The 15,405-nt window shown below is 36.0% G+C and overlaps 1 protein-coding gene across 1 annotated transcript in view; it reads right to left on the bottom strand.

Annotated features, from left to right (window-relative positions):
- Positions 1–333: 333 nt before the first annotated feature.
- The window catches only part of LOC149796061 (uncharacterized), a 98,672-nt gene continuing 83,600 nt past the window's right edge, over positions 334–15,405 (bottom strand). Inside the window, exons 8-10 of the mRNA XM_089964169.1 lie at positions 14,614–14,833; positions 8,960–9,095; positions 334–700 (exon numbers count right to left, since the gene is read on the bottom strand). Coding sequence (XP_089820295.1) covers positions 621–700; positions 8,960–9,095; positions 14,614–14,833 — 436 coding nt within the window. The 3' untranslated portion in view covers positions 334–620. The remainder of the gene's footprint in view (positions 701–8,959; positions 9,096–14,613; positions 14,834–15,405) is intronic.

The following is a 15,405-nucleotide window of genomic DNA, read 5'->3' as shown; positions in this document are numbered from 1 at the left end:
CAATTTAAGAAATCCATTAAAAATACATATATTTATCAACACACCATCACCGTAATAAATAAAATCAATAATCAAAAGAACATGGAACTTCTAATTATCATGTATGAAGATTTATTTCATTGTGAAGAGAATCGATGCAAAATTTCATATACAGGTGTAGGCTTGGTTTCCGGTTAATAACAAGTCGTGTTTTACCTCTTTTAGAAAGCAATGTCTATTCTAAACGTCAGACAAATATAAAAAAGCCGTAATACGAATTTTGTGAGAAAAATATTTTTATACATGCAAACTGAAAGCTGTTTTAGAAAATGCATTGAAACTAAGTCAAACTAACCGCAAAAGATATTTAAAACATGAAACAGCTCTTTAGATAAACTGCATCTACCTTTCCTTTAAATTATATGCAAATAAGTCAATAATGGTATTTATCCAAGTACAATTCGAATAACCGTCTGAGAGAAAAAAAATTGTGAAGCAAATAAGTTTACTCTTGACTGATTACAATGTATGATCCGAACAATGTATAATTTTAATCAGGATATATTATCTTTGATATAATAGTACTTTTTATACAGATTTGTAACTGGAGGTTTTGTTTTCCTTCGTTCGCTTCTTGCCAGCTACATCAACAGATTGTCACAGATAAGACTTCCAACTATCCAAAGAAAAGGCAGACTTAATGCCAGGCGATATGAGGATTCTGAAAAAAGCAAGAGTTATTTATGTTTGAAATGCTACTTTAAATATATTACCCGACTCCTCGGGATATGGTAACACTTACTTTCCTGCACGTTTCAACTCCTATTTCCCCTCCAGATATATCCCCCAGAAAAGGATGGAATGTAGTCGTTGGAATAAGGATTCGTGCATATTGTAAACACCCGCCGCCGGAATACTGAGTTGCACTCCCGGAAGGGAACGAATTTAAAACATTCTCTAACCTGGATGGTAATATTCTTCCTCAGTATCTAGTGATATCACTCTATACTGTCATGCATCTTAATGTAGGATTCAGTCCAGGGATAGGACTTTCCTCTCTCTCTCTCTCTCTCTCTCTCTCTCTCTCTCTCTCTCTCTCTCTCATGCATGCATATATATCCTCTGCTAGAAATCAGAACAAGTAGAAGACCACCGTGTTTGTTTGATAAGATGTATAACAAAACAAGTTTCCGTGAACATTTGAAAATGTAAACAAACTATGTTGTTATAGATTTAACACACACACACACACACACACACACACACACACTTATATGTACTGCATTTGCATGGGAAAATATGAACGAGTTTTTGGATGGAATACTGCACGACCTTGGGAGTGAAGTATATCCATCCGATAAAACGAGTTCATATTTTCCCATACAAATGCAGTAACCTTTTTATTATATGCTCATTTTCTTATTCTACCAAAGGCTTAATTATATAAACAAAATACACTACAAGAAGCAACGTAAATGAATGTATGCCGTATTCCAAACTAAATACACAAGCGCAGATTTATCATTAGACAACATCATTATTAATGCGCACATAACTCCGCCCAGATACATTTGAACTTGTCGCGCGCTAGACATAAGTTTCGAAAGAAATGGCGTGTCTAGTTAAAATTGAAATTTGCAGTCATATTGTGAATGAATGCGCATCGCAACAACTTTTCCATTTGATCTGGAATGAATAGATTTTGGTACTTTGTTTCGATTCGACGAAAGTTTGTGATTTTGGACTTGATTCATCTGTGCAAATTGTACATGAAATGCATCGGATTGAAGCGGCGTGGGAGAAGCGTGTTTACATCTGCATGTGTGTTTGTTCTGTCATTGACTATTTGAAATCATTATGTGGGGAAAATATGAAGTGTTTCAATTGCAATTATCAAAAAGACGCTACTCAATTTAATGTTTATTTCATTTTGAGTACAGTAAGGAAGATGTAATTGCACTTGGAATATAGTCGAAATTACAGTACAGTTTCGAAATGTGTAATTAACTTGATTATCAAGCTTGAGAACTCATGACATGGCTCATGTAATTCGGATTTGCAGAACTAAGAAAGTACATTTTGAGGAAATTCTGGATGTAAAACTGTAAGTATATTTTTTTGCAATTCTTATTATCGGCTAAAGGAGACAGTTTATGCCTTTATAGCTTGCATGTTATTTGTAGGTACCAAGCAATTTTATGAAATCTGGTATCTATCGCAAAATCTGAAACAATGTATCAAAACGTTAACGTGGAATATAGCAAAACAGTTGGTATGTTGCAGTCCACGAAACATCTGCTTTAGTTCATTCAGAAACTAATTTAATCAACCAAAACGTATTGCGTCTACTATGCCAATGTACATGATTTGTTTACAAGGTAGTTCCTAATACACTATTGGGCACACGTGTCGAGCGCGTGGGTGCAATATGAAGGTGTGCAATATCGTAAAATATTGAACGATTCTGATAATGTAAAGTTAACGGAGAAATAAATGAGCATATATATATATATATATATATATATATATATATATATATATATATATATATATATATATATATTAATACAAATAGTACTATCACATAAGTTAGATAATTTTTAAGTCGCACTAAAAGGAGATTCTAACCCAGGTCCGCGGGTGAACGGCACACATCGACTTGCCTGCACAGACGAGCCCATATTCCCGTGAGACTAAGCACACTTCACCAAAATTTCATGTTTCTCAATCAGTGTGATATGCACTCGTGTGTAGCAGACACACTTGCATGACGACCTAGTAATTAATTCTCATGTATCTACACATCCATTCCGGATTCCTATGAAAGAAATTAAGTTATATATAATTAGTTATAGAGAATTATAAATATGCACCAGACAGAACGGAAAGTGCTATGTCTGTATTCTACAGAAGAATGATTAATAATAGCAGGCAAAATTAATGTTTTAATACAAATAATATTATCGTACAGGTTAGAGATTTAATAATAATCAATTCTATATACCTTGATTTCTCTAACCTGTATGATAGTATTATCTGTATTAAAATATTATTTCTGCCGACTATTATCAAGCATTCTTTTGTAGAATCCGGCGTGTCGCGGGAGGAAAGGATCCTGGTAGTTGAGCAGTGGCTTTCCGATGCAATACACTACTTTGGCTTCTACTTCACTTAGACGGGTGGTCGGGATGGACCCAGTCCCGACAAATCGGCTGGTCACGCCGAGCCCTAGGAAGTCTTTATTTACTCTCTCACCTTCTTTATCTTTCTCCTTGTATCTCTCTTGATACGACCGTTGCCCCTATATTCTATTCCTTTATAGTTCCCTTTCCCAAGTCTTAGAAGACTTCCTAGAAGGCGGTGGCTTAACGGGTTAATCGGGAGGTAATTTTACTGCCACTAGAAACTGACGATTTCACGGGTCAATCAAACGTAATTTTATCAACTGAGTATGGCATATGTGTATCCCTGGCACTTGAAAAGTGTCCCCTTCTTGGGCTCCTTTGTAGGCGGGGAGCACGGGTGCTGAATTTTAATCAAGCCATCAAGGATAATTAAAAAAAGACACAAAAATAAACATAACAAAACTGGATCAGAGTCGGATGATGAACCATGTAGTCTGGAATCCTTTCCTCGCTTCATGGTCATCCAATCAAAAGACGAATCGAAACCACTTGCTGCTCTATCGCCATTTATAGTCGAAAAGACTATACTTGGATTAGTCGGCAAACCAAAAAGTGTCAGAAAACTAAAATCAAGGGGTCTACTTGTAGAGTGTGAGCGCAAAGCACATGCTGAAAATATCCAAAAAATTAAAACCTTTCACGATATTCCAGTAACCTGTTTCGCCCACTCTACACTTAATACATCAAAAGGACTCATTCGTTGCCGTGACCTAGCTGGAGTCTGCGACAAAGAAATCGTCGAGGACATGAATAATGAAGGTGTCTCTGCAGTCCGCAGAATTTGTATCAAACGAAACAACAATCTGCAGGACACCAACACTATTATACTCATATTCAAGAAGCCAACAGCACTTAAAGTGGTCAAAAGTTGGATTCCTACAAGTTAAGGTTGAGATATAATACCAAATCTCCTCCGATGCTACAAATGTAAAAAATACGGTCATCATGAAGACAGATGATCTAGAAGCCAAAAATGCGGCCAGTGCGGCGACCGTTCCCATCGGGAATCATAGTGCAAAGCCACTCCGCATTGCGTCAACTGCGGCAAGGAACACCAGGCTAATTCAAAGGAATGCGACACATGGAAACAGGAGATGGAAATCCAGAGGGTTAAATACACGTCCAACATCCCCTATCCAGAGGCCAGGAAGCTTGTACAAGCTAGAACATCACTCCCCGGCCCATCCTTTTCAGCTGTAGTAAAGAGCAACCAAAAAGCAACGAAAGACGCCCAAACCCAAACAAACCCACTTGAATCCCCTTCCGAATCAAACATTCCGCATTACAAACCCCAGAAAAACTCAACATCGACGCAAACAACATTCAACAATACTCCACCAACAACATCACCAAACAGTAAAAAATAGTCGCCAACAAATAGGCAGCAAAAGGGGTCTGATGATCCCATAAAGCTGCACAATAGGTTTGGAGACTTTGAGGATATGGATACAGAAGAAACTGCTCCATGTCCTCAAGCTGGCTCCAGACCTAACAACAAAAAATACACCCCGTACTTCCTCCAGATAAATAACCAAACAGATTGCCTCCGGGAAAGGTCTAACCTAGCTCCAGAATCTTCAATATAAACTTGTAATGAAGAACACCATCATACAATGGAACTGTAGAGGACTTAAAGCCAACTACCATGATATTCTTCTGCTTTTAAACGAACAAGATCCTGCAGTACTATGTCTTCAGGAAACATTTTTGAAAGATACGGATAACATCACACTTAAAATCTACTCCCTGTTTAACAACTACTCTCATAATGTTGACAGGGCCTCAGGAGGAGTCTCTGTTATTGTGAACAACAGAGCCCCTCATAGCGTCATCCCTTTAAACAGAAATTTACATGCCATTGCTGTGAGTGTTACTCTACTTCGAGTGATTACCTTTTGTTCTATTTACATACCACCAAACACCAACCTAGTACCAAACGAATTAGACAACATTGTTCAACAACTCCCCGCACCCATTCTTTTACTCGGGGATTTTAATGCTCATAACATGTTATTGGTTTCAAAACACATAAGTGACAGAGGTCAAAAACTAGCAGAATTCATGTCCAGACACGATTTGTGTCTCTATAATACCAAATCACCGACATATTTACACCCAGGAACGGGTACATAGACATGTATTGATTTGACAATTTGTTCCCCATCGCTGCTTTTGGACTATGAATGGAAGGTCGCTGATGACCTTCACAGCAGTGATCACTTTCCAATCTCTCTTAACAACACCGACGTTACAATTGACGAAGCAATTCCACATTGGAATTTAAAGAAGGCCGACTGGGCCAAATTTTAAACACTTTATACAACTAGACTTAACAGGGATACTGTTTTAAACGACAATAACCCTTTTCAATATTTTACTTCCGTTTTAATTGACATTGCAGAAGAATCCATTCCCAAGTCCTCACCAAACAGTAAAAAACCCTCAAAACCACGGTTCACAAAAGAATGTAAAGAGGTCATTAGATAACGCCGAGAAGGACTGAAAAATTTTAATACTCGTCCAACGCCCGAATACTTGACTAAGTACCGTATTGCCGGGCCAAAGTCCGACGCACGATTAAAGAAAGTAAAAGAGCATCATGGAAAAAATATGTTTCAACTCTAAATTCTCGTTCCTCTATAAAGAAAGTTTGGGACACGATCAGCAAAATCCATGGAAGGGGAAAATACAATTCGTTTCGACATCTCAAACTAAACAACAAGAATATCAATTCCAAACATGACATAGTTAATATATTTGCTGATAGCTTCTCCAAAAAATTCATCATCCTCTAATTATTCAGAAGCCTTCAGAAGATTAAAAACTCACAAACAAAAGACACGGTTGAAATTCACATTGCAAAACTCAGAAAATTATAGTCAACCGTTTACACTGTTTGAGCTGATGGGATCTCTGAATAAAGCCCACGATGAATCCGCTGGACCTGACGAAATACATTGCCAGTTTTTGAAACACCTCCAGCTCTTCTGGAAATTTTCAATGATTTATGGATTACTGGTAATTTACCAAAACTTTGGAAAGTGGCAACAGTAATACTAGTTCCCAAAGCAAGTAAAGATAGCGAAGATCATAACAGATATCGATCAATTGCACTCACAAGCTGTGTGTCCAACACAATGGAACGAATGATCAATTATCGGCTTGTCTAGTACTTGGAAACTAACAATTTAATATCTCCTTTCCAAAGTGGCTTTCGATATGGCCGGAGCACCAACGATCATCTGGTTAGACTAGAAACCTTCTTTCGCGACGCATTTATCAAGAAATAACACTTAGTAGCGGTTTTCTTTGATTTAGAAAAGGCCTATGACACGACATGGAAGTACAGGACACTAAATGACCTGCACGATCTAGGTCTAAAAGGCCGTCTGCCCTCTTTCATATCCAACTTTCTCTCAGACAGAGAATTCAAGGTATGAGTAGGCTCTACTCTCTTAGATCTCCACGAGCAAGAGATGGGTGTGCTCCAGATCAGTATTTTATCAGTGACACTTTTCAATGTCAAAATTAATAACATCACCAAGTGTTTGACTCCTGGTGTGGATTGCTCGCTATATGTTGATGATTTTGTCATATGTTATAGATCAAGGCACATGCATACAATTGAAAGACAACTACAGCAAAATATAAACAAGATACAAAATTGGGCAAGTACGAACGGCTTCAAATTCTCGAAATCAAAAACGGTATGCATGCTTTTTTGTCAAATACGAAGACATGATGATGAACCTAAATTCACGCTGAACGGAAAACCTATTCCAGTTGTTAAGGAAACAATATTTTTAGGTATACTCTTTGACAGAAAACTGACTTTTATTCCACACCTAAAGAACTTGAAAGCTAAATGCTTAAATGCACTTAACCTACTTAAAGTAGTAGCGCACACTGACTGCGGTGCTGATAGATAAGTCATCCTGAATTTATATACAACGTTTATTCGCTCCATACTGGACTATGGTTGCGTTGTGTATGGTTCAGCCAGAAAATCATATCTTAAAGTGCTTGATCCAATTCATCATCAGGGAATAAGACTGTATCTGGGAGCTTTTAAAACATCCCCTTGTGAAAGCCTTCTAGCTGAAGCGAACGAAGAATCGTTATCGCATCGTAGAGAAATGCTTTCTGCACAGTATGCTCTCAAATTAAAATCAAACCCTCTGAATCCTGCTTTTTCGGCTGTTTTTCAATCCAAATACTAAACCTTATACGAAAATAAAGCAAACGCCATACCTTCCTTTGGCATTAGAATATCATCCAGCCTTGACAGTACAAAAATTGATCTTTCTAAAATTCAGAAAACGTCCATCTCCGAAACACCACCCTTGCTACTTAAACAACCAAAGGTACTTTTTATGCTATATGATGGAAAAAAGTCTGAGACAAACCCTTCCGTCTTCCACACCTGTTAGCAAGAACTCTTCAGCGAATTTAAAATCTACACACGGATTTACACTAATGGATCAAAGGATGAGGAAAAGGCTGCTGCAGCCTTTGTTTGTGGAAATCACACAACGCACGTTCGCTTACCAAATGGAACATCAATTTTTTCAGCCGAAATCAGAGCAATACACCTTGCTCTGCAACATATAGAAAAAACGTATTTTAAACAGCATCATCTTTTCCGACTCATTATCAGTGCTTCAACCACTACACAATAGAAAACTGGATAATCCATTATTGAAAAACATACTCGTCAAAAATACCGAGATGGGTGTCTCCCGCAGTATAATATACTGTTGGTTACCTTGCCATATCGGTATTAAAGGTAACGAAAAAGCAGATCGCGCTGCTAAAATGGCCCTTACTCAAGAATCATCTGGTTTTAAAATACCATATACTGATTTTAAACCTAGTGTCAGAAAGTCCTCACGTCAGAGGTACCAGGCATCATGGAATGATGCATTGAATAACAAACTGCATGCAATCAAGCCAACTCTAGGAGAATGGACTCCTTCCTACAGAACCATGCGTAGGTAGGAGGTAGTCATTGCAAGAATCCAAATTTGTCATACTTGTATCACCCAATCCCACATACTAAAATGTGAAGACCCACCAGAGTGCGTTAATTGCAATGAACCATTCACTGTCAAGCACTTTATGATAGAGTGCTTTGACCTGCAACCTACTCGCGATCGTTATTACATTGTGCATGACATGAAAGAACTTGTTGATACTATACACATCACTCGTATCATAGAGTTCCTGAAAGCCGTAAATATTTACTCTAAACTCTGACTTTTATGCTATCACCTTGTGCAGTTTTATGCAATATATATACCGTCCCATTTTAATACCTTTTCATCTTTTTTCATTGACATAGAATATTTACATCTCCCGTTGATCGGGAAGCTTTATTTTGCACCGCTACCATCTTACCGTTACAATTTCAACTATTTGTTTTTATATATCGCTGGTCGATATGAGACATTTTGTAATTATTAAAAGATTATACATATAACATTTTGTATGGCGCTAAATAGCCTAAAACAGTGCTGATGCGGGTGAAAAATAAAATCAATCAATCAATCAATCAGTAGTATCTAGGGATATCACTTTACGTTCTGTCTGGTGTATATTTATAATTCTGTCTATGTCTGTCTGTCTGTCTCTCTCTCTCTCTCGATCTCGATATATATATATATATATATATATATATATATATATATATATATATATATATATATATATATATATACATATATATATATATATATATATATATATATATATATATATATATATATATATATATATATATATATATATATATATACCATGTCTGTCTCCACTGCTTTTCTGATCAACTCTGTTGTTATCCAGATGATCATTTACTAACATCGTTGATTTCAAAACATGCACCGAGTTGCCAGTTTCTCGTCTTCTTCTACCACTAGCAGCTGGTTGGGACCTCTGCTTGAACAGAAAATACAGCACACACAGTGGATACAAGACACAAGTTGCAATCTTTATTTCACTCAGATCACATTATAACAGATGAGGAATACAAATGAGCCTATCAGTGTTAGATGAACATGATTGTAACAAGATTAAACTAATCGTATTTTACAGCTGGCAAGTTATAAAAAATTTAGAGCCACAGAAATGAAAGATAGATATATGCTATATAATTGAACTGTATCATAATAACCCATATAAATGGCATAGAGTCATGAGTTCGTTTCATCTGGGATTTAAAACAAAATTCAAATTTAAAATTTGTGACTTACTATAGCCATGTTTTTTTCTCAACTATCATTATAAGTAAAGACAATTAAATATGTGGTGATACTTATCACTTATGTCATTTCCAATACATACACCACAAAATCGCTCCTCTCTAGGATGGCATCTACATCTTCTTGTCTCTATTAGTAAATGATGTTTTTTAAATTATAAAGAAGACGTGACTCTTAGATCGCATGCGAAGTAAATAATCCTCAAACTTCAAGTATGTTTTAAAAGTTCATAGGTTATATCCATTCTCTAAGAGTTTTTATCGCTATTCCAAAGTTTATAATAAATGTCATATTATTCTTTACTGAACGAGCGTGTATACCGTGTATACTCATATATAACTTTCACATAATTTAATCAACGACACGTATTTGTAATTTTCTCGTATCACATATTACTAGCTCATATATTACATTTACATACATGTTTCTTTTCCTTCACTCTAAACCAAAATTTAACAATATTTGTTTTCACAAGAAGAGTAAATTTGTCTGCATTGGATTTTCGTTCCTTTCCAGGGCCAGGCACACGGTCTATATCTCCCATGACTTTTACTCAATTTGGCAAGCAAGACATACTTTGTGCAACTCGTAGATTATAATCATTACTAATCAACGAAATTGAAGGTTCCCAATGAAGCAATCAGAGTAATACAAAAGTACGCAGTGATGCAAAACAGTAACCGGTAAAACCTACTACGACAGTAGATAAGTCTTTGAGATTATTATAATAATCCGCGTTTTGTGTTTGTTCGCAACTATGATAAAGAAACAATATAAATCAGGTTATTGATTTTTTTACTGAAGTGCGAGCACTACAGAGTATGGCAGGAAAGTGTACTGCCACAGAATATTTTAGTAATGTTTTAAAGGGGTTTAAGGCGGGCGCTAATGTTAAGTTTAAAGTACCAGATGACTGGCATGTAAGGAATGATGCACCAAAACGTAAATAACGGCCTCCTTTCAATACATCATACAGATTTATCAAAGAATGATCTCAAGATGTGTTTGTTTAAAACCACCTATCCGAATCACACTGATACATTGATTAATTTACGAGTAATTTTAGAACAATAATGATACATGCTTAGCAAAACTTATGAGCATAAAAAGATACAAAAATATATGATATTGTGCAAGAACAATGAAGTCCTTGGTGTTGATTAAACCATCTACATCTCCAGCGAGCGAGGCAAAAAATGCAAATCAATCTTTTGATGTTATGAGCGAATATTCTAGCAGAATAAATATATCCAAAAGCCAATACTTTACACAAAGGATTTTTGCATTAAAATAAAACAATGGAATCTGGACTCACCAATCTTAAATTCACTACTACTAAAAACAATGAGGCAAACGCTATTGAGCAAATATACAAAGACTTCGAGACATTTGATGTTATTGGATATAAATGAATAAAGTGCGGTCGAACTGGAGTTGATGTAATCCTTTGTCTTGATGAGTCATTTGAGCTACTTTGTTTGCGAATGAATTCTATGATGATTCCAAAAAGAAAAATCTTGTTGATTTGACAAAGCCTGATTTAAAATTTCGAACTACACTAAAATCACTAAATGGACTCTGTGAAATCTATCCACCTTGTCTAACTATTAGTGTGCAATATGATCCAGAGGAGGAGATAAAAGAGCGACGACGATTATCCTGATCAAATTTATCTATTTCAACCAGCTGGAGAACGTATGTGAATACCAGTTAGATAAATCTTACATGTATAAATAGTGTAATTTATATCTATATTCTCTGTAACTCATGGTACATTATTTTATTTAATTTTTGTAGTTTTTATTCATGATTGTAAATGGTAAAGAACATCTTTTGTTATAAATTATATGAGACTTGGCTCTGTTAAAAACGCAAATAAATAGATGCTCACGTACCTGTTAAAAGTTAGCAATAGTAGTCGTAATAATAAGACTTAAAATGGTGCTTATGGAATAGATTTTCAGTGCCTGAGGAGATACGGAAATTTTGAGAATAATTCTGTTCTTTTCCTTTGGTTGATCGATGTCATGTGAATATGCCGATTTCATCAAGATTAATAGTGTATTCTGTCACATATGGTCTATTGAGATATACAGTGTATATAAGGAGCAAAGTAAGCATTCAGATTCATTCCGAGTTTTTGAGTCATTGTGTTCATGTTTGTAAATCTGCAGATGTGTTTTGTATTGTACTTGGAACGTTTTCGAGAGGAAAAACATTTGTTTGGACTGTTCGTGGGAAGAAAAAGTGCTAATTATTTGTAGCATGATTTTAGTCTGGAACTGTTATAAATTGTTCGAATGAATTATGGACAGTGCCATCTTGACAACGTCACATTTTTTGTAGGACCAGTACATTGCCGCTATTGAAATTTATACGGAACTTTTCATTCGTTTAGGACTTTCAAAGACATTTTCTAAGGAATAATTTGGATTCACTTCATTACATTGTAAGTTCCTCTCTAATTTTTCATTCATGGTGCTTCAGCCAACGACTACATGCACGCAAACACATGTTTGGTCTGAATTCAAATGTAAACATCGTACGTGGCTATCACTATGTGTATCTGGACAACGATGTGCTGTTGCTTGCTCAAGTTTTTAAAAAATTGTGCGACTCTGCCAGGCAGGTTTACAATTTAGAACCCTCGCGTTACTTCACATCATCTGAAACGTTTTGGGATACGTTTACGTCAAAAACTAAAGCCGAGTTGGATTTAGTCACTATATTGACGAAAACGTGTTTTCCAGCTTTCACTTCGTAAAAGCATTTATATGGCGAACCACATATACGAGATTTGCAAAGAAGCCAAACATAGATGGGCGTGACCCCACTGTCCATGAGTTTCAGTGGATTTATGTACCGTGTATTGGCATACAAAAACACAGAAACGATTACAACAGCAATACTGAATAGGCATACTTCTTTGAAGTTGATATAGACAATCCGGAAGATTTACACAGTGCACTCAACGATTGTCCGTTAATGCCAAAAGCGTTTTTGGTGACTTGTGGGTGGTTATTTTCGTATCAGTGTGCAATCGTGAATGAATCAGGACACACATTTACTGAATGTACCAAACTTGCCTTAGGTCTTAGGAACAACCACAAATATGTACTACATGTGAAATCTGGAGTCATACTTGCGACTGGGAATGCATGTAACCAAGATCCATCAAGTTCCTCGATTTCATCAACAAGTTTGGATGGCCCCGTACATACAGATGAACACGTATCTAAGAACAATGACCACAAATGGGTTAGAGAAAGATTTATTTAAACTAATGAACAATATAGTGAACAAAATAAGCTTCGAAGGCTCTCCTCTGACCACTAGACAAGCATTCGAACCTCAGAAGATCTTCAACTGTGGGCTTGTTTTTCGTTCACAGTAAAAACTTGAAACCGAAGTAAAAACCTGAAACCGAAGCTGACAAAAATACCATATGTTGGATCACCTGTATTGGACTTCTTGAAGTTGCTCATGTATGAGCTTTATTACGAGAAGATCAAATCGCTTGCCCGGATGCATGTCAAGATGCTTTATGCCGACACTGGCTTGCTTCTGATGCATATCACCATTGACGACGTGTATGCGGATATAGGATCGAGTACTCTCGCGAACAAATTTGATGACAGCGTTTTTCCAAAGGAACATACCTCGTTCAGCAACGCCAACAAAAAGGTTGTTTGCAACTTCAAAGACGAAGTCTTATGTACGCCAACAGAATAATATCTGGGACTTCAACCGAAATTGTAGTAGATTGAGGTTGGATCTAGAGAAAACTTTACGAAAGCCAAAAGTGTTACACGCGTGGTTATGCAAAAGAATTTCCGACATGGCATATATGTGTGGACTGTCTTCGCTCGCTGAATTCGTGCACAAGGTACATATCATACCGTCTCGAAACGTCCAATAGATATATACCGATATACTAAAGTAAGTTTTGTCAACATTTCATACCTGCACACTCACGGCTTTTCCTTTATAGACACGGGAGCTCTGGAACTTGAAGTCCCGATAAATATCAACTTATTTGCTCCATATAAAACACACGTTCTTGTGATCGTAGTTTTACAATTACGTGCTTGAACAAGCGCTGGATTGCCAATACGTGTATATGTGTAGCATCGGGCATAATGTGAAGACATGATTGCATTATACAACAATTGTCCTGTGCGTTCTCTTGGTTACAGCTCTGCATCACTACGTTTATCTTGAATGAATCTGGCTACTTGTTTGACCCCTTTCACTTTCGTGGACTATTAATGCTAATAATTTATGGGTTGCAGCTTGCTTGCTAAAATAAGCAACATGGAAAATAGAGGCCATAACCAAACAGAGTAACAGCGAACCCAAACAGATAAATCCACTCTACTTCAAATGAACTATAAACGCTTTTCCTCCTGTTTTGCATTGCTCATTTATTAAAGGAACACGTGTTTACATTTTAATATCCGTCTTAAAACAAATATTATGTGTGAACTTCCAATGATATTCTCTTCCTTTCTCGGATGTACACAACATTATTATTCTTATAGTACGGACAGATTGTTTCTGTTTCCTTTGGTAGTTACTTTGTCGGTCAAGCTGTATACTAGATTCAACAAACAATATTGTATTATATATTAAAGTTTGCTAATTGTCCTTAAACTTCCATTTTTGGCTCGTAAGAACTCCAAGATGTTTGCGTTTTTATAATTTGTCTCATTGTAAGCCTTTATCTGAAAATTTAATGAGACATTTAGTATAACACAAACAGTATAATTTTGAAACATCACATTTTCAATATTTTTTCTGTTTATAAGCTTACTGATCTGACTGAGTTCTGAACGAAATATTACGCGCTAAAATTATAATCAAATTGAATATTAATACTTTATATGGTCATAATACGAAATAATATTGGAGATATCGTTCTTCGCAAATTAGAGCAAAGCAAACATTTAAAAAGCACACATTATCTGTTTTTATTTTTATTGTAAATCACTGAATTCTTATATACATAAGACTAAAGTATAACTATGAATGAATAAATTCATCTTATTTATATTTTTATTTTTTTTATAAATACCGAACGTTTATCGTTTACAACGAATTATGCTTTCTTCTGCAGAGCCACTCATTGTCATTAGTTTAGAAACCTAGCGGAAATATAACATTGCGACGTATTACTAAATCTACAAACTTACGAAGCTATTTTCGGTGGTACAATTCATTTGGTCACTGGTTTGACTTTTGCAAACCTCAATGGCACACTCAATAGTTACACTGTTGCTATCTCTAAAGCGAAACGCATGAAGAGTGGATCGTATGTACACCTTGTCGCCGTTCGCATGCCAATTGGTGGACGTAGTATTTACTGCTGTAAAGTCTGTCATCAGTGCCTTTGTCATTTCATCTACCGCCTTACTAACAAGGAGAGGAATGAATAATTATTTTCATTACACATACAGAAAGCAAATTGTGCAGAGAATTTTCGCTTTCACTCGGCATACTGTTCAATACATCATTTGACTGATCATATGAATATTGATCCGTATCTGCGACTCTCTCTCTCTCTCTCTCTCTCTCTCTCTCTCACACACACACACACACACACACACATTCACAGCAATATGTCAAACATTACAAAGACTATTACGATTTCACGATATATGTTCGTCCCTATTAAACTAATGGAATATACATGCTCAAAACTATCATTAAAATAATCCTAAATTGTTTAGTGCACGAGTATACAATGATAAACATACTACCTTTATTCCTTCACTTCATGAACACGTGTTCTAATTTTCCATTTTTCTGTTCTGTTTTATTTACTGATAGTAGTTATAGATATTTTAAAATAAAGCAAGAAGTTAATAGGAAAAACCTTTTGAACAGTTAGATTGGGCTTACTTTTCTTTTCTTCACGATATGCCATGATTGTAAATTTTTCTTCAGGCAGGGCTATTTGTCGATATTTCCTTGATTTATTTAGG

The sequence above is a fragment of the Sinohyriopsis cumingii genome, chromosome 7 (genome assembly GCF_028554795.1).
Source record: "Sinohyriopsis cumingii isolate HCF-2022 chromosome 7, ASM2855479v2, whole genome shotgun sequence".
Taxonomy (NCBI): Eukaryota; Metazoa; Mollusca; class Bivalvia; order Unionida; family Unionidae; genus Sinohyriopsis; species Sinohyriopsis cumingii.
The sequence above is the reverse complement of the archived record's forward strand: the minus strand, read 5'-3'. Positions and strand labels throughout refer to the sequence as shown.